This window comes from Callionymus lyra, chromosome 1 (genome assembly GCF_982586985.1).
Source record: "Callionymus lyra chromosome 1, fCalLyr1.hap1.1, whole genome shotgun sequence".
Lineage (NCBI taxonomy): Eukaryota > Metazoa > Chordata > Actinopteri > Syngnathiformes > Callionymidae > Callionymus > Callionymus lyra.
In genome coordinates, this window is record NC_141818.1 from 38,457,275 (window position 1) to 38,478,762 (window position 21,488).

General features: G+C 37.5%; 1 protein-coding gene across 1 annotated transcript in view; it reads right to left on the reverse strand.

The window, feature by feature from the left end:
• The window catches only part of tacr3a (tachykinin receptor 3a), a 32,204-nt gene extending 13,684 nt beyond the window's left edge, over positions 1-18,520 (reverse strand). The window contains exons 1-3 of the mRNA XM_087806578.1: positions 18,016-18,520; positions 11,473-11,661; positions 10,084-10,234 (exon numbers count right to left, since the gene is read on the reverse strand). Coding sequence (XP_087662704.1) covers positions 10,084-10,234; positions 11,473-11,661; positions 18,016-18,383 — 708 coding nt within the window. The 5' untranslated portion in view covers positions 18,384-18,520. The remainder of the gene's footprint in view (positions 1-10,083; positions 10,235-11,472; positions 11,662-18,015) is intronic.
• Between the last annotated feature and the right edge of the window lie 2,968 nt (positions 18,521-21,488).

Below are 21,488 nucleotides of genomic sequence, written 5' to 3' on the forward strand. Positions count from 1 at the left end.
GAGTACAAGGTAGTACAATAGTACGATAGGAGGCTCATTTTTCAACTGAAATTTTCTGAAATCAAATGAAACATGTCTTTTCTAAATAACTTTTACTCCGTATTTACTCCTTATTCATTTACTCTTATTCAGATAATTACCAAGTAGTAACTCATGTGTATCATGTAAGTAAAAGGCAGAAAAGAAAACATGGAATGACGAAAATAATAAGGCTATAAAAAAGTGGTTTGTACATTAAAAATAAACTGGAGAAAATGTCCAATTATCAGCCCTAAAATTAAATTTTTCTTACCTTTATATTTGTCCAATTAAATGTACTTTTATTTGTTTACTCAACACAAAGTTGAGAAATCTAGGCGGTTTAAGTTCGACCTCAAGATCTTGGCTCACACTTCAGGAGCTCGTACTTCAACCGCTAAGAACCTTTAGTTTGAATAATGTTGTATATTTTATTATGACACATTTTTTAAACAGTCATTCCGTTTTCATGGTTATTAAAGAAATAAAATAAAACATTTTGGGCTTTTTTTAACGGAACAAGTGACCCTTGTGTTGCCTGTCTCACTGGGTTTGGTTGAAGTGAACACACAATCAAAAACAAAACAGCGTGAGTCTACAGACTGTGCTGGCAGTTAAATGTGGATCCTGAACGCCTGAAACAACACCAGAAACATACTTTTCTCTTCCCGCATTCAGTCAGAGGAAAATATATTCATAAACAGTCACTTAGCAAACACAGGAAAGAAGCTTCAGCACATTTTAGAACACAGGCAACTGGATATCTTCAGGGGACACATTTTATGGCTGTCAAGCAAAACGATCATAACAATATATAAAGGACGAAAAAAAACAATTTTGTTATTTTAATTCATTTACTATAAAATATGTTTGATTTGAAATTTGCAATATGCTTCATGAAATAACATATTATAATAAAATACCACTTAGTTTTGAAATCCCTCCCACACGATCATTTTGTATCATGTGGTACAACAAGTGTACATTCACCACATTGTCACGCACCTTCTGTACCATACTTTTTGTTCAGGAATATAAAGAACACAATGGAACGGATAGTATTTGCGTCATACATTCAATCTTTCCTGTTGCGTTTATCATTCTTTCGATGGAATGTCCGGAACATTCAATCAATTCAGAAGGAAAACGCTGTGCTTAGTGCTTGACCTTGGAATTGAAAATAATAAAATAATAATAATAATATATATACATAATAATAATAGAAAAGAGTTTTACCGATACGGGAGTGTTACACAACAAAACAAACATATGTACAACAAATGTTGATCGTAACATAACCCAGGGACCTCTCACATTCAGAAGTTCAAAATTGAGGCGTTCAGTCAGCTCAACACAACATCGTTTTTTTGGCTTTAAAATAATATAATATTTTTTATCACAGTTATTTTTATATATTTATATGTTTATCTATTTTCATTTTTGTGTTGCAATTCAACTTAGGCGATGGCTGAGGACAAGAGGATACAGTCGACTCCAGCAGCTTATTAAGGTGAGGTTTGAACATATATTAAAACAAGATAAAGCAGTTAAATAAAGAAAATAATCCTGTGTATTCAACATTCACTGGTACAGTTTAAAACAACGTAATAACCTGCTCAAGGGCTACAAATGGCACGACGGACAATGCCGGACTGTGACAGCGATCTCAGAAGGAGTCGCAGACTTCGCTGTGATCTGGTGTCTCGCGTCTCCTACAATTTGCTCAAAGGCTCGGAAAGGAAAATACATGCAGTCAAACCAGGGCAATTGTAATTAAAGTTGAATGGCCACTTGTCAGATGAGATCTGTGTGGCCGACATGGGATGTGTTCTGGTGGTTGTTCAACCGAGGGCAATCTTCAGCACTGTAATTACTTTTTATTTTAAAAAAAGGTATTTTTATGTATTGTTTTGGGGACAATATAATTGTTATCACAGTTCTGTTATGGCTTATATTACAATAAAGTGCGTATAAAATAGAATATATATATATATATTTTTTTAATGAACAAATTCAAATGCAAATAATCACGTTTGTTTATATTTGTGCTGCAATTAAACTTTACAGCAAGCAGGATACCAGGCGATGGCTGAGGACGAGAGGATACAGTCGACTCCAGCAGCTTTTAAAGCTGATGTTTGTACATATTACTGGTTTCTTAACGAATGAAAGCGGTTTTGTCATGTGGTCTGTAAATATTGCAACACCAGAGTCAAGTACTTGGAAAATACTGCAAATATACTTGTTCCTACAGTATCACGATATATCATATTGACCATGATATGTATTTTATCGGCAGATTATTGATTCTTAAGACAAATCTGATTTAGACTTTTGCGTTATTGCCAAATGTTGCAGTACATAATGGGAGTTGTATTTGTGGTAATTGAGCATACTGGTTGTTTATAAGAAATATTAAAATATGACACATATATGGCTGTGCAACCTTAAATCCACTAGTTCTTGTAAAATTGAATGGACCTGCACATGAATGAAGAAAACAAACCTGGAACAAGCGTTGAGTGGATTCTACTTTGTTTGAAGTCAAAGAAAACACCTAGTGCACGGAAGAAAGGGTGACATTTTATTTGAAAATGTCATCGCTCCGCTTGAATGGCAAGGAAGCCTTTAAAGCGTCTTCAGTCAGAAGATGAATGAGAATCGCACCAATCGGTTTTGTCAGGCCAGGCTGCAGGTCTTACATTTGATCACAAGCGAGACATGAGATACTCAGTGTCTGTCCTGCGGTAAGAAGTGTTTTCAGGCATTTGATGATTTCAAAGAAGGTGGAATATTCCTGCACTACTCTTTGGTCTTTTCAGCAGCTTTAGCCAGAGCACACACGAACAAACCTCCACTTCAAACTAAACTGAAATGACAGTCCTCACATGAAAAACTGATTTTTAAAATAAATATTGTAAAAATACATGGATGTTTGCCCGTGTCAGGGTTGATCTGTACATACAGCTATTGTTAGAGAACGATTAAAGGTCAGTTCGGTTCCTTCTGGTTTATTTGACGGATAGTGACACACAATTAATCCCGTGACCACCTGCTCGTAACCCTCTCCTACAGCATTGTATTTCAGATTGACCCACACCAGTCCGTTGTTCTCCCGCCCTTGTATTTCCTGGCGCTTTTCCGAGTGATTTTCTCCGTGAGTGTGTTTTTCAACCTCCACGCACCTTCTGTGTATTCTCTATTTCACTCCTTCTGACGAACGCTTGTGTTGACCGCCATGTTATTTCCTGTAGTATCACCTTGTTTCTTTTTTTCCTCAGATTTGTGTGTCATGCTCCTATTACTTTTGTTTCTGACTCATACTTCCCTCTTTTTTTTGGTTTGTGTTTACTCTCCTGGTTCATTGGTAATCTTTTATTATGGATGTTTTATTCAAGTACTTTTTTAAAAATCACTTTATCTTCAGTATCACAACTAAATGTTTTTTTCAGTGAATGATCATCGCTTGTTTCATACATTTAAGCCATTCATTTCTATTTAAAAAGTGGACAATGACATAATGAAAATAAAAAAATAATGATAGTGCACCTGCCACTATAGAAACAATAACAATCTTTACGCTTATTTTAAATCTCTGTCTTACATAGTAACATTAAAAATGGTGAGTTATTAACGCTTGTGTTATCCCTGGGTCAGGGTGACCCAAAGGATTAAATTTGCTTTCAGGCCTCGGGTCAACTTGACCCTGAAACAACACAATGGTTAAAAAAAACATATTTGTCATAGCAAGACTTTAAGGATGAACTTTCAATGGGTTTGATTGATTGATTGGGAAGAAGTTGACAAACAATAATATTTATCTTTCGTAAATGAAGGGCTAAAGCCTGTTAGTGTACAGGTAGTAGTTATTTTAGGTTTGCAAAACCATGTCATTTATTTAGTTATTTTAGGTGTTCATTTAATTTCAAACCAGAAATGATGCAGTGTTTTAATTTCAACCCCTGTGTTGTCTCTGGGTCAAGGTGACCCAATGGCCCAAAAACAAATCTGTTTGCTGTTTGTCTAAGGTTTTATTTATCGACAGATATTTTTAAAACAAGAAAACCCGAACAATGAAAGATGTTTCAAGGGATAAAAAATAAAATGAATGTAAATAGAAACAAGAGCAATCTCTTATAAGCACATTTGAATAAAAAAACATGGTGGTGTTGAAAACTCTGGTAGAAAACGTAGCAAAAGTTGATTATCGGTGGAAATATCAGTCGGAATATTGACAGTTGGACACATCGGTGCATTATTCTGCTCGACGTCTCTCTACTAGATTGAGATGTTAATACCCTGTCGCTGCCTAACTAATGGAATTACATGCATATCTGATTCCCTGTCGCAGATAAAACCATCTATGTAGGAATAACCAACGCCATACTCTATATTCTGTTCTGTAGTTTTGATAACAACCTTTAAAGGCTGTTCTTTTTAATTATATTTAATTTAATTATAATTAGATTATGATTAGCAAAAAGAATAGATCATGGGCTGAAAGTTGAGGGACATCAACACGTATATGCCGTCGCTTTACAAGCTTAGCTTTTTGTTCGCATGAAAGAGTACACTTGTCCTGTCTCTGCTCTCAGCCTCTTGAGTCTCAGTGTCATTTCTTTCAAGTCTCGACGCTGTAATGTGAATCGTGGTCAGTCCTCGGTGTCTTACAGATCTTTATGTGAAAACACGAGAGTAAGTTTGACAGATAATTGAAATGAAAGGTGATTATTTTGCTTCTAACTTCTTCTACTCGACTTCATTCAAAACTAAAGGTTATCACAAATATGTAGGATTAGTTAAAGGCCAAAACTACACAAAACCTGTACAAAACTTTCTTTACTGTTAACCATAACCGCACCAGGTTTGTCACCGTGTGTCATCAATCCAGGAAGTCCCCACCTCCAAGGGACTCGTTGTATAAACAAAGGGGGCGTGATTACAGCTTGCTGGAGGAGGAGTGAAGCCATTATTAGGTCATAATGGACTCCGCTTTGGTAACCTCTCGTTCGCTGAGATTTCAGACGGTGGAATAATTTATAAAGTAATAAGTTCAAAACATGGTCATGATGAGGGACTTACTGCATCTTGGAGAGGATGACTTCAATATTTGAAACATGTGAGTGATTTAGGAGAGTTAGAGTTTGACATTAGTAACACTTTATCAATCTTAATATTGAACAATGTGTGCAATAATCAGGGGATCAATGGTTGGTTAATATACAATTATTTGCAAATGTGTTCTGTTTGCACTTCAGCATTAAGAAGAAACTTTCAAATCCAATTGAGACTGAAACAATAAAACTTTCGAAAGGCCAAAGTCAGACAGGCACTGCTCAATAAAAGTCAAAGATATATTCGCTCTCTGGCTCTGCTCTCAAACCCGAGTGAAGCAGCATCACATTGCTTAAATTCAAATGGGGGAACAGACCCGATCAGACTTTCAAATGCACCTCAAGGATATTGTAACTTTAAGAAATTGAACAATAACTTGTTGTTTTTACTTTGAGCTACTTGGTTTCCTGTACTTTTACTCTCTGTGTTTCTTACCTTCAGAGATGCTAGATATACATTCAGATAAGTTATTAAAGCAGTATTATGTAAGATTTTCAACAATGACTTGAGACTCTTTTGTTATTTATAGATTTTAATTCATCTCCAACATAACCTGCCAAAAAACTACATTTACGTGCATGGACAAAACATTTGACCCTAACGCTGAATCAGCAAGAGAAATTAAATGGTGCCAGATATTTGTGTATTTGACTATTCATGATGGATTGTATGCTGACGATGTTGTTCTGTATGTGGCTGTCTCCTAGCTTTTAGAGACTGTTTGCCAATGTGTGAGTTTGTGTTTAAGCCTTATAAATATGGAATGAAGATTCAGAAACAGAAGTTTGGTTTTTAAAAAGTTGTGTTTTACTCATTTTCAATAGTCAAGCGTCCCTGTATATGTAATTCAAGTGACATTTTTTTTCTTCTTTCAAAATAAAACCTTCCATGCAGTAATTGTTAATGGAACAGACTTTTTTCTTTCTGTCAATGCAGTCCAGTAACAAATGGACCGGTACCGGCCCCAGGGGGTGTTGGGGACCACTGATCGAAACTTCTTTAAAAATCTATCATACCTGTTGTTCAAATTCTGACCCTTATCTGTCTGTCAATGCCACACATAACCACACTGAGTCTTGTGCACAGAGCCGTGCTGATTGGTGTACTCACAGCTGCGATTTAACGCTGAGTCATCTTAAGGGATCGGCTTCTTTAGTGGCCCCTGAATTTAAATCAGCTTAGATACGTGGACAGAATTCTATCAGAGATATCGTGGATGATTACCCCCCATGTGAGGCACAACACACAGTCGATGAGCTTCTATTTAAGAGTGGATTAAATCCTTGAGCCTTTTAAAGATTTGGGCTCCGGAGAATCCACTTGCACTGATGCGGTGAACAATTCATTAACGACTTCCAACAGCAAAGTTTGGGGTTTCTGAGGTTAATGAGGATATTTTTTCATCAGTTTTCCGTGGACTGGTATCATACAGATCCAATATCGGTGCCTAGGGGCTTTGCCAGGCAAGTTTTATGTACGGCTATATTTTCACCAGCAAAGTATCGAGACAATTATTTTTACCGCAAGACATCTATTCCCTTTGGCTTTTCGTCTGAAGCTGGGCCTGATTAAAACCTCGACAAGAGCCAAAAGGGTCGAATCTGAAATGGATCACAGTCGAATGCAATTATCTGCACTATTGCCTACAAGTGGCCTCTCGGGAATCATTTTTTAAGTTGATGCTTTTGTCTGATTTAGTGAATGAATCAAGATTCATCAGACATTTTGCACACAGGAAAACACCCAGAATCCCAATGACAATCGCAAATATTGTGAATTAATTTGGTGACTTTCATTTCCAAGAAACTGTAGTCCAGGCATCATGAATCTATTATTTATGGGATGCTGGGGGAAAATCCCACCACTCTTCCACTAGACTGCAACGTTGATGCATAAAAGCCAAACAATTTCACTTTCAGAAATGAATATAGATTGTGACGTCCCTTCAGTGAGTGTGTTCAAATATGTCCACGCATCACGTGACTCAAGTAACTAGTTGTCAGGTTAGGAATCTAAGATTTAATCAAAGAGGGCAATCATATCTGGTTTAAAGGTGCACCTTTTACTTGTATAAAAGTGAGAAAGAAGAAGAGATTTCCATGTCTGTCTGAATATTTTCTGATGCTCGGAGCTGTTAGTTCGCTGTTATATCGCTGTTGCAGTTTCACAAGCAGTTCATTATTTACCCCTACAGGTTTCCAACAAACTTCAGAAACCGGTTGCTCTTATTCTTACGTTTCATTCCCACACATACACACTATTTTACAAGAAGTAATGTAATAAGTAAGTAATGTTAAAGTAAATGTCATAAACATACTTTAGCTCAAAACATTCCACTATACCTAGTGCTCACTAATGAAACTGAAGCAACACAAAACGTAACGTGAATTCTATTTTCATGTATAATTGATGTATAAAAAGACGCTCCACAACACAAAAGTGATTTACATAAAGTATTTGTGATGTGCTATGTTGGGAGGGACAATAGTCTGATGTGCACTGTGAATAAACCTTCAAAGACTTAATGAAAATAAGGCTTCCAGTGAAATAAAACAAAAAAAATATCATGACCAAGAGAATAACCCTGTAAGACAATGAATACGGGGTCTTTTCGGATCGTAGCGCCGCATTCTTCTCATTAGATCAGTGGTTTTCAAACACCGAGCTTGGAGCTGGGTAACGGAGTGTGACGCATTTGTTACAGGTCCGCGGAGATAGAACAATAATCAGTTACATTTCTGATCTGTCAGAGTAAGTCTATTTTTCTGGAAAACATTAGCTTGTGACTCTAGACACGTCAACACGCTTATTTCAGGTTAAGTTTACATTAAAAAAAAAATCTTTAAACTGAAAATGTGTATCTTGCAGCATTGGGATGGTAAAGTTCTGAGCTAAAGTATGTTTATCAAATTGAAAACTCTGTGTTGTTCTTCTTTATCACTTGTAAACAAGTAAAATGCGATTCTTTACACCAGATCTGATTCATATTCTTTGTTTAAGTAAAAGTGTTAAGCCAGTTATTTAACCTGACAGAGAAACCAGCCTAGGGCTCCTGCTGATTCAGCATTGTAGCGAGATCTGTTGTCGTTCACTTAACATCTGCAGGTCGTGCTATTTTATTTTTGCTGTAGTTCCATGAAAATAATGCACATCAAGCGTTAAATCTACACACGGTGCAAAAAAAGCTTGGTGATCCTTTCACTAGATAACCCACTTAAAAATGTTGAATAAACAATACATTTCAACTGAAGGAGTAGGTTTTATGTAGTCGTGTTTTTTGTTGTTTTTGTTGTGAATGGAGTTTGGTCCCTGAACTATTAGAGTTAGAAGTCATGCAAGTGAATGATTAATCCCATCAAATCAGATCCTAAAAGAACAAGTGTTTTGATACATTCATGGTTTATATAAAGTTGCAGACAGATAACCCACCAAGTTGTGACGGGAGATCTACATGCCCAGTCGTTGCAGATTATTTCAAGTTTATCAGAATAAACAAGGCCAACCTTTAATTTGAACTCGGAACCTAAAGAGCAAGTTATCTTGCACGGCCTCCTCTTATCTATAATTGCCTGCCGCCGTTTTTATTTGACAGTGATAGTTTTGGAATATTTACAGATGATTTAGCCGATCTTTTTTAATGAGTACTTTGGACAAGTAATGAACTGTCTGGTGCAAGTGGGTTCAAATATATCATGTATTTTATCAATACAATGTTGACATACTGTGTCACGCATTTTTTGACATTGTCTTGTTGGTATTGAAGCATCATGACACAACTGGCTTTATCTTATTGAGATCGACTTTACTTTTATTTCTTACTCTTTAGGAGTTGAAGTGTTAGATTTATCATGTCGAGGCTTTAAGATGGAGTTATACAGAGGTATTCTGATGTTTTTAAATGTCTTTTTGGACAAAGATGAAGACTTCATTAAAATGAACAAACTTTTTTTCTTCTATAACTCTAAAAAGGTACAGATTACTCTGAAAATAATACAAATGAGTGAAAGTTTGAATCATGGGTAAATTACATTTTGTCATCTCATTACGTCTTATTACAGATTTATATCAGAAAAAAAAAAATGTAATTGAATGTGTCACAAATCCGAGGGTACCTGTTCATGCTCGTATTAATAATCTCTGGATGGGGTCAAAAATACACTTAACATTAATAAAGGAAATCCGGACGACATCACCTTCTCAAACTCACTATTTAAAACAGTGGTCCCCAAACTACGGCTCGGATATCGCCCACTTCTACATTAGGCCCGGCCCCCTGAAGAATACCAGAGACGTTTAATTATTATTTCAAGTAGCTTAATAAAGATCAAGCATGTATGTTTTTTGTTCATTTATTCACCTACATTTTTGGCTCTCTAAGAAGGTCTGGTTTGAAAGATATCAACATTTCAGGACATAAAATGTTAACAGTAAATCTTCCATGGACTTTTTTCTGTGAAGAACTCACTGATGGTTATTTGATTATTATTTATTTCCTGCCCTTTTCTTCTGACAATAATCCAGACAGGATTATTTGTTTATTTTGTGTGGCATTCTGGAAAACAACTCAATCATTACGCAATCATCAGACTTTTTCTGTTTCAAACTGACCCGGAAACAGGGAAGGAAAAAGTTTATGTGGCCTTCAAAGGAAAAAGATTTAAAACATCCTCTTTTTTGTGTGTTTCACATCAGGGTGGAATTCCAATTTTCCTTCCTGTCAATCGTATTATCTTATAATGCCCACAAAGCCTTTAAACAGTCACATCTTTAGTCCTAAATTGTTCCTGGCGAGGTGGACTACATCGAGCGCTTCTTCTTTTTAATTACCAAAAAAGCATTACGTTTCTCTGCTGCGTTGTGTAATCAGAGATCATTTAATTCCCTTTGGTTGTAGGAGGCATTAGAAAGCATCTGAGAGCCGATTACTTTTCTTTTTTTTCGGCGTCCTACCTTTCTCTTGGCACGTAGTTGTCCATGATAGTTTTCGGTAGAGTCTCCTGGAATCTCCCCTGCCCACAAAGTCACCCCGACGATGGTGTAGGTGATTCCCATCACCACTAAAGGCAGAAGGTAGACCAGGACAGTCACGATGATGTGATACCTAGAAAAATAAAAAAATATTTCACTATTTTCTACTGCCATTAATTCATATATATATATATATATATATATTTGTCAACTCTTCTCAGTAAATAGGTAAAAAGTTATCTTTAGAAGAAGTTGAGCATAAAATGGATAACGAAAATAACATTTCTGACAGCAGTTTAGTATCAAACTAATAAATATAGCATAAACACTAACATGCTAATAGTTTTTGAATTACAACAAAAACTGTAATAGCATCAGTTTCATACTTTGATATTTGCTTTGCTGATATGTTAAATCGTCTGTTTTCCCAATTCCTGAATGTTCCACTCTGCATTACAAGATATATTTAAAATAGTAAAAATGTTGCACTTGTATTCTTCAGGTAATCTGTAAAGGCCTTCTCTGTTACAGCTATCAAGAGCATTTTAAAATATCTTTAGGTTGATAAAAGTAATGAGTCTCTTTCTTGGAGCCTTTAAATGTCTAATTTTTCCTTATCATTCATTATTTAATCTAATGATTGTTTGAAACAAATCTAGATTTTGATTTCGACCCAGTCAATAGCTTTCAGCCTATTTAAAATTGAAAGTTTTAACGTGTGATAATTCTATACTTTCCCTGAGTTCAAATCACTGACTGCCATGGATCTCCTCTAGAGGACATGAACTAATATTTCACACAATATCATAAAATCTGAACGTAAAGTGTTATAGAAATTCATCATTAAAACATCACAATTTAGCTATGTCGCATGTATGGCAGGTTTATGGTGTTATAGATAAACAATAATCCCAATTTACAATCAATAATAAAATGATTATGTGAGATTTAAGAGAACTTGATCATTAAATCGTCATAAATTTAGCAGGTCAGCCATATGGCAGTAACAGATTTCACAGGTTTCTGGTGCTATAGCTCGCACGGTGGTGAATACATCAGTCTTAAGGTGTAAATCAAATAAACACCTTCTCTTGTCATCTTCAGAATCATGCTAGCGTTTTGTTTTATTAGCCGGAGAAAATGTTTGTAGCAGAAGCTAAAAAGCTAACATGCTACACAGACAGAGTGTATTTTGTTTAAACATCAAATTTGACACAATTCCTGAGTGAGTCTTCTTAATAATCCTTATATTGAATGTCTTTGTTTCCCTCATTATTATAAAAGTCAGGATCATCCTGTTCTTCAAAGTACTTGAAAGTACCCTGAATTGAATGCGAATGAGGCTTGAAAGAAACTAAGTAGTTGACTTACATAAAGGAGTCATCCACCATCCGGGGCCAGGCCACGTAGCAGATGGCCCTGCGGGGAAGGATGCGAACTGTGGAGAAGTAGCAGAGAGGAAAGGCCAGGACAACGGCCAGACTCCAGATGCAGAAGATAACCCCGGTCGTGGCTTTTGCTGACAGACGGGGTTTCAGAGGATGTATGATGGCCATGTACCTAGACGGGAAAGGTCGGAGGTTAGAACAGAGACACGTGCAGCTCATCATCCAGTGCATGCCAAGTCGGCTTCTATTGATCCTGATGCAATTTAAAAGGACGGTGTGTGCCAAAGCATTGGATGGTCGCAGTACAAAATATGGATTCATATGTAGCACAACATCAATCGTTGATAACATCAACTACTAATTAGAAAGCTGGGAATGAATCACAGATCATTTGATTGACAACCTTCAATGGACAAAACGTTATGTTCTCATGCTATTGATCATTTAGTATCCACTAATATTCAATGATTGACATTCAATAGATAAAAATAGGAATCCTTTATAAATATTCTGACCATATTAACAGAATTCATGTTTAGAAATGTACATTTTTCATCATATCTTAATAAGGATTTATTTTTTATAATATGTAATGATCATTTTTGGGGGGCGCACGGTAGTGCAGTGGTTAGTGCTATCACCTCAAAACAAAAAAGGTTGGTGGTTCGCTTCCAGGTCGTGAGGGAGCCAACTTTTGTGTGGAGTTTGTATGCTCTCCCCTTGATGTGTGGGTTTACTCTGGGCACTCCGGTTTCCCCCCACAGTGCAAAAACATACAGAGGTGGATTGGGAACCTCTGTATGTTCCCAATACAGAGGGAACATACTATGTCATCCCTTTACTGATGACAAAGTGTATCAGTGAACAGAGAAGCAGATGGAGTGCAGGAATGCTCCTCCCATGATACAACACTAATAGACACAGGGACTCATTTAATTCCTCGTACAATTAGATTGTTTCATTCTAGGTTTAGTATTATTATTTAGTAGTATCTTTGTATCATTTTCCCTTTGTATCTTTTTTCTTTTAGTTATTTCATCTATCCATCCATCCATCCATCCATCCATCCATCCATCCATCCATCCATCCATCCATCCATCCATCCATCCATCCATCCATCCATCCATCCATCCATCCATCCATCCATCCATCCATCCATCCATCCATCCATCCATCCATCTATCTATCTATCTATCTATCTATCTATCTATCTATCTATCTATCTATCTATCTATCTATCTATCTATCTATCTATCTATCTATCTATCTATCTATCTATCTATCTATCTATCTATCTATCTATCTATCTATCCATCTATCCATCTATCCATCTATCCATCCATCCATCCATCTATCCATCTATCCATCTATTCATTTATCCATCTATCCATCTATCCATCCTATCTACCTATACCACGCTATAATGTGACATTTTGTTGCAAACTAGCATTAGCTTATGTTGATTTTTGTCAACTGTTGCGAGCTCTCGTATTAAAACATTGACCTGTAAGTTTATAATCGATTATTATCTCTTTGATTGATTGTGGCTGTGAAAATGTTCACATGAATCTTGAAAATCGGCTTTAAATGAGGCGGAAACATCAAAACATCATCAGCCTTCGAGGACAATTAGGTTCCAAAAAAAAAAGGGGGTACGTAGTCTCTTCTGTGACAGACATTACGGGGGACATCAAAATAAACGGTTTTATGAGAAGGACAGTGGCTGTCATTATCATCCATCCACCACGCCGCAGATAGAGGAAATGAAGCAGGTCAGAGATAAAATGAAATTAAAGTCCTTTGCAAGACAACGAGAGCATGATGGTGATGAAAGCCATTGTGTTAAGTCGCTAATGTGCTCATCTTAATTATCTAATAATTATCTCAGAACATTTGGCCGTTTTTTTTTTTGGAACCATTTTCTTTTCGGAGCAGGGCGTTCAAGGTAATTTACCAGAAACACACAGTTATCTGCAGTAGTCTTCAATCAGAAGTGTACTTCTAGACTCTTTATGATGAATAAAAACAAAGTAAAATCATTAACGCTTCAAATCTGTTTGTTTTGCATTAAACTAAATAACACTGTACCTCTTTTGGCTTGAAGCCTCATTCATTTTCCACGTACTTAAAGTTATTTTCTTTTCCTGGATTTACTAACTGGGCTGCCACTGTTTTGTGTCAGTGACATCCATCTTAGCGCGGCATTCATTTCTGGCTTTTTTTTTTATCAATGTGACAACAGCTGTGAAGCTGGTGAAAATACAGGAATCTCTCAAGTCACCCAGTCATTGCGAAATCATCTCTTCTTTCATGCCAAATTTCTTAGAACTACTTATAATTCCTTATGCAGTAGAAATACAGATGGAACACCCTTAACAACTTAATAGGAATCACAGCCTGGTCAGTTATCTTAGCTTAATCCCTCTAGTTGAATTGCTGGGATCTATTTTTCCTTAATCAACTATAGTCTTATTTCAACTGTATAGTGTCTTGAGATAACTTTGTTATGATAAGACACTTTAAATAAAATTGAATTGAATTGAATAGTACCCGGTTGTCCAGTATTAAAATATTTCAACCGTTTTTTTGAGCCTTGGACCACTTGCTATCATAGAGATAACTTCAAATACTATCGAATGGAATCCTTGAATCATGTTGTTTACATGAAAGATATGTTCTGTGTTTACCTTTAAATGAGTACTTTTGCTTCTCTGCATCAGTGACCGAGTACTCAATACGTTTTTTGATCCTTTTGAGTGTGTTGACCTTGTTTTCCGTTTTCCAGGTTTCCTGTTTCATTCCCCGGTACGGTGGAGGTTTATTTTTGGGACCTTAGATACTGGACTCTTTGTTATGTATGAGCTTTTGTTTTTTTGATTGTGGATTGTGTTTTGCACTCATTGTATTAAAATTTAATTCATATTGTACTGCTGTGTCTGTTTAAAGGTCAACTAATGGGATCCATTCAGACTGTGACAGAAAGGTCTACTTAAGGATGTTGTGTCTCCAGAGGACAACAAGCTGAATGAGTTGAAGTCTCACTTGTACAAAGCAAGGGATTATGTCGAGGGTTCTGAAACCCCTGATCCGACCCTATCAAATGTAACCAGTGAATGGCAGATTGGAGGCAAATCAGAGGCTATTCTTCCCTCAGGAGGATTTTTCTGACAACCACGCTGTGACCAGAACTCGTCCTCTGATCCAACTCCTGCCTTCTTGCCTTCGTTATTTAAGTGACAGCTTTCTGAAAGCATGCGCTACTCCAGGCTGCTGAGGCAAAGCCGAAAAGTAAGAGTGTAAAAAACACTTTCACTTTCTCAATAGATCACTTTCTTCTCAACCTAATGTCGTTTTAGGGTTTCGGAGAATTTCCAGAGTAATCCATGTCTTATTGTAGAACAGAGATTTGGTATTTCATATATTTTATTATGTATTTTGTTGTATTGAAGGTTTTATTAGATATAGAAGAGTGATTTGGTGGCACAACATTTCTGTTCAAGTAGAAACTTAAAGGCCCTTGAATAAAAGTATTGAATATCGTCCTTAATCTTCCCGAGTTTATCCTTGAATTTAAAGTTTCATACTGCATTCATCTCAGACGTTGCTTTTGCAAGGACAAGTGTCCTCTGGTTCTCAGATAAGTCTTCGACATCTGTGGTCCACAACCACCAGGCAGGAAATTAAGAAAGAAATATTTACTCAATCTCTGTTTAATTGATTATAACTATCTAAAAGGTGTTTTATTTTATTTTTTTTAAACAGACTTAATTTAGAATTTATTATTAGCCTGTGAATCTCGCCACGTCGAGATTCTTGTTTCAGTTTGCCTTTAAAAAAACACCTCCAAACGTGAACACTTATGGGGTGTATTTTTCTCCGTATTATGTTTTTGAAGTCCTCCTGACTATCAACAGGATTATATTCATTAAGTTTGTCATGATGCCGCGTCCTTCATCAGCCTGGCGCAGTAATTGAATCATGGGTTGATAGGCATCTCGGACCGGCCACTAATGGTGGTTGCGTCACGGCCTACTTGTGTCATTTAGACAGCAGGTAACTTTCTGCCAGTGAAATGAACACATTCAACCTACACTCATGTACAGAGAAGCGGATCAAACCTTGTCTTGGACAGATTTCAAATGAAAAGAAACACATAAGAGATCAACGGAGGCCGCCTCGGCTACTTTCCCTTCGGCTAGATTTTGTAACAAGGTTCAATTTGACCAGATTACATTTTCTGTTTCTACTACAAAGGGACCTTGTAATAGATTGAAGACATACTGTATATTATTCCATGAGCGTTCAGTATTAATGATAATTGAATTCTTGGGCACATATATGTATGAAAGAGTTCAAAGATCCCATTTTCCATCTCAGAAAAGAGCCTTTGCAACGGTTGGAATTATTCATATACTCACTGCTCACACATATGTCGTCCAGATTGAAGAATTTAAGATTCATGCCAGAGTGAGGAAGTAAAGGAAGTGAAGGAAGTGAAGGAAGTGAAGGAAGTGAAGGAAGTGAAGGAAGTGAAGGAAGTGAAGGAAGTGAAGGAAGTGAAGGAAGTGAAGGAAGTGAAGGAAGTGAAGAAGTGAAATTTTATGTTCCTTATGGCGAAAAATAGAGGTTCAATTGGCAGATCAGATTCTAAATCTGAGGCGGAAAACAGAATCAGAATAGGAATAAGAAAAAGAAAAAGAAAAAGAAAAAGAAAAAGAAAAAGAATCAGAATAAATCAGAATTCAGAATAAATCAGAATTCAGAATGAATCAGAATCAGAATCAGAATAAGATTAAGATTAAGATTAAGACTAAGATTAAGATTAAGATTAAGATTAAGATTAAGATTAAGATTAAGATTAAGATTTAGATTAAGATTACGATTACGATTACAATTACGATTACGATTACGATTACGATTACGATTACGATCCTCCAGAATCAGAATAAGAATCAGAATTCAGAATCAGAATCAGAATCAGAATCAGAATTAAGAATCAGAAGAATCAGAATCAGAATCAGAATCGGCATCAAAATCAGAATTCCTTTCTAATGCCAGGGGGTGGATGGGATCCACTAATTAGGACATTTCTTTGGTACCAATGTGAGACATCAAACATGAGAAAACAACATATTTAGTATCGTTAAAGCGATGGTATTCAAGCACAATGATACTTGATCCACCCTTGAAATATGTTTACAAATGCATGGCAATGAATAATTCACATGGCTGTCAATGATATCATGGGGAATTATTCAGGTAACCGAGGTCTTTAGTGTGATGCCACCTTCTCCCCTTTACTTTCCTGAATAATATCAATGTTGTTCTGCAATTCATGAGAATCTGTTAAACCTACATCTCTGAAAATCCAACTGACTATCCCGTTTTTGTTTTGTTTTACTCCTTGTAATGAATCTCAATCATGTTTATCTTAAAGTAGCTAGTTTGTGATTCATTTTTGGAGTCTTGCAGTTCCATCTCTGCTTAGAAAATTTCCTCATTCACTTGTATGGCTTCTCACCACTGCTGCTCACGCAGCTATATTACTGAATTTAGGAGGATGTTTTGGGAAAATGTATCTCTAGTTTTCATCTGCAATTGCTTTAAAATACTAAATGGAAGTAGTAGTAGAAGTAGTTATGTCCTGAAAATCATTAATCATAGGTATAGTTTACTAGAGTTGATTGCATTTTTATTGAGTTTACATGAAATAGTTACTTCGTTTTTTATTAATCTACGTCATTAAACATTCACTTGAATTGAGCACCTTGGGGGAGGTATGTGTTCTTTCAGTCCTTTACTAGTTAAAAAAAACCAAACGTTACACAATTCAATATCCTGTGGACTACCAGGAATCACTTGGCGGGCCAGATTTGTCCCCATGAGTTTAACCGATGTTCCTTTTTAAGAGTCCTTAACAGATATCAACGAAAAATCATGCTTTGATTAGCCAAATATTTCCAAAAAATGGAAAAAAAAACTGAAAATGTGTATCAGGCTTTGAGATCATCTCTGTCCCTCGATGTAGTCGTACAGACGACAGACATTATCTATCATTTCCTAGCATTGATTTGTCTTCATAAATTAATTGAAAATCACCCAAAAATGACCACCAGTACATTTTTGATACACTGTTGAACTACATTGTTGTAGAATTTTCCAGTCAAATCCTGTGTAAATGTGGATTTGGAGTGCAAACACACCAGTGCACTCAGCTGCAGACACAGTTGTCCAATCCCTTTTTCCCATTTTTCCCCTGCACTTGTGAACGCACATATTCCAAATGAAACAGTATGTCAGTTGATTTAGTCTATTTTCCAGAAAGCTGGGATGCTTCAATGCGGTTACTGTGGCAACCATGGTTGTGTGCCTCATGGTGACAAGGATTGGATTCATGATAGGCATCACTTTAATTTATCATTAGAATTATAATTCAGAGTTCAGATATAAACTATGTAATTGATGTGCGTAAAAAAAAAAGATTTAACTTTATGTGCGTGTTCTGCGTTCCATGTTCTCCACCCACCTGTCCACGGCGATGGCGGTCATGGAGTAGATGCTGGCGAACACGGACGTGACCGGGAAGAAGTTGTGGAATTTGCAGTACGCCTCGCCAAAGTACCAGTCCCCGTGCGCCGCGTACACAAAGTTGATCAAAGTGTTGAACGCGGCCATGGACGCGTCGGAAAACGCCAAGTTCAACAAGAAGCAATTGGTGACGGTCCGCATGCGCTTGTGCGCCAGGATGATCCAGATGACGATCATGTTCCCGAACACGGCCACCGCCAGAACCGCGCTGTAGGCGACGGACCAGAGCGCGACGCGCCACGGCGGCTGCACGAACTGGTTGGTGTAGTTCCCGGTGATGTTGGACCCGTTGTTGGAGGACGCCATCCTTTTCTTTTTCTTTTTTTTTTTTTCGTCTCCAAAGCAAGTACAAGCGGTTTTTTTTTTGGGGGGGGGGGGGTCCGGATCAAACGTGTAGACGCACCAGCGGCGAGGAGCGCTTACGGCACCACCGTGACGCGCGACGTGACGCACTGATCTTCATCTCACACGCCGATCCAAGTGTCTAAAGACCTGCCCTGACCGGTGGGTCGTTGTCCACTAAAGCCCGATCGATGAGCGCAAACAACAGTTTCTCCTCCCTCCCTATGACACCCGAGGGAGTTGTTTTTTTTTGCGCACACTTGTGCGCCCCCGAGTGCGCAAAAAAAAAAAAAGCTCCTGAGGGCGGTGATCGATTCACGAATTCCGTTTTATTAACTTCATGAATAGAGAATGAAGCTTCCACAGTCACTCGATCGGTCACTACTTTGATTTCCTATTAGCGGCTTTCCATGAGATCAATAATACATGTTTCCAGCCCAGTCAGTCAGTTGGATGGTAATTAGTTACCAAAAAAAAAGTGCCTCAGGTTCTTTATTTGCGATTAAATATAAAACGATAATAAAAGGTGTAAAAGTTAGAGGACATAAAAACTGTTTTTTTTGCTTGTAAATGACTACCACTCTCAGCAAATTAAAATTAGATTAGAACAACAATTATTCTGATTGAGAAATAAATTCATGTAAAAATATTCTGGTACCATTTGTGGATATTAATTTAAGATTTAATTTAAGTGTTTTTGTCATTTGTATTCATCTCGTTCCCGGCTCACTAATCTGACTTTCCTCGCCCCAGCTACATCATTCAGCTCCTACTGGGGGAACCCTAGGCGTTCCCAGACCAGCAGGGAGACATAGTCTTCGCCAGTGTGTCCTCAGTGTCCTATCGGTGCCCTGAACACCTCACTAGAGGGACCTCCTGGAGCCACCCAAGTCCCCTGAACTGACTCCTCTTAAGGCGGAGGAGCAGCGGTTCTACACCGAGCCTCGCCCGGATGACCGCAGACGCCGCCCCAATCCATTCTTCTCTCACTCACAAACTTGACCCCCAGACTAGTACCTAAACTCCTACACTTGCGTCAGGATCACATCCCCGACCCAAGAGAAGGCACCCCAGCTTGTTCTGACTGACAACCATGGACTCAGATTTGGAGGTTCTGATTCTCATCTCATGATTCGAACCTTTCCTGCGAGCGGTGACCCAATCCCAAGCTCACACAACTGTGCCTAGAAGTTCTGTCCATATAAGTTATGAACAGAATCAGTGAAAAAGGTCAGCCCTGACTGACTCCAACCCTCACTGCAAATTAGATTGACGTGTTAAATTACATTTATTTGTATTAAACATGGCAACAAAAAAAAATTGGACCTGGTAGAAATATCCACAGTTGTGCCGCCGTAAAGTTGGTGCCTTGATGTTGAATTATGGAACTTGTTTCTTATGGCTTATGTAATATAAACGCATATAAATGCCATACGAATTGGACACATTTGGATTTTCAATGGGGGTTTCTGTCCCTTTCTCTAGACCTGATCGAGTTGCCCCCCCCTCCTTAAACCCTCACTGAGTGGTCCGTAGTGTACATGCTGATTTTGAAGCTATTTTGTGGAGTGATTTTGGAATCTAAATGGTTAGGATGAGACACACACACACAGCCCTAGTAACTTATACACATAGATTTAAGCACGTCCACAGTTTACATACCATCTCGACACACTTGCATACTTGCAAGACCTGTTGGGTTCAAGTTTGTCAGTAACAGAAAAATATGAGCGATGATTGAGCTCCAGTTAATAACTAAAAATCAGATTTCAAAGCGTCTTCAGACAGATGACAAACATCGGGGACACATTAAAATGAATCACAGATATATCCAGGAGTTGGTTCTGGTCAGGTGTGGTTACGATAAACAAGATTTCATCTCCAGGAACACAAAGTGTTTTCAGTAGGGGGGGGCTTAAAGGCATTTTCTAATGTAAATATTTCAATGTAAATAGAGTTTTGTACAAACAGACACATGAAGTACAATAGAGGTCCAACATCTACACTCTTAAATCAACACATTAGTTGAACTTAAAATGAAAATTATAGGTTGAGAGATTAAACGGATAGCCGTGAAAATTGTGAGTGACAGTAGCAAGATTACTGGGAGGTAAACTGTTTTGCATTTTCCACCTTTATGATCTGATTAGTTAGGATCTATTAGTTATGCCTGATGGTCCACGTTGCTAGAAATCACAAGATTTCGACTGGGAAACCAATATTGCTGAACCCCAAAATTGGATTAAACCAAAATGAAGCAAATCCATTCCGAAATTACAATCTTGTTTTTATTGGGTTTTTCCATCATCTGTTCATTTTATATTCCGTCTGAACGTGTTGGAAAGTTCAAGATATTTAATGTCTGTAGTGATGGTTTGAGGTGTTTTAACCTTATTAAAAAGATAAATCATGAATTTCTTCTCGCCATGTTAAACTTTCTGTTGATAGGTAGCAGTTCATAGATCAAAAAGTTTTTATAAACAAAAATCAATCAAATTTTTAATCTCAGTTCTGTGGAAATTAATTCCTTTTTTCGTCCACCGGTGTTTACATTGTTTTTCTCAAGGTCAACGCTCGGGCCAGAAATGTCAAACACTGTGTCTTCCCACTGGTTAGAATGTGGCGACTCTCTCCTCCATCCGTCAACATTCACCAATAACAGGCTGAATTCAGCCTCTGGATATTTTCACATCACATAAAGCTCTCTCCTCAGAACCCGCAGTGCTGAGACAAATCGGCTTACACTCGTCTACTGGTCGTGTTCTGTTAAACAAATCCAATCACTCTGTGTTTTAGTTCAGATTTTTCATCTGTTTATTAGCGTCTGATGGAAGGATGACGTCGTTCCTCTCAGCCGTCACTCTAGTAGGTACAGGATTGTTTTTTTTTCTAGGGGATTTTCGACGTTTCATCGTCTGGTCGGAGCGAGGCGTCGCTGCAGGCGAGCTAAGGGCTCTCTTGAGTCACCTTTGTTTTAAGATTTGTACAAGATGGCAGGAGAGGAGTGTGATAGTTCACCTGAAATTGAAACACATTTTCTACTCACCCTCATGTCGACTAAAGGTTGGG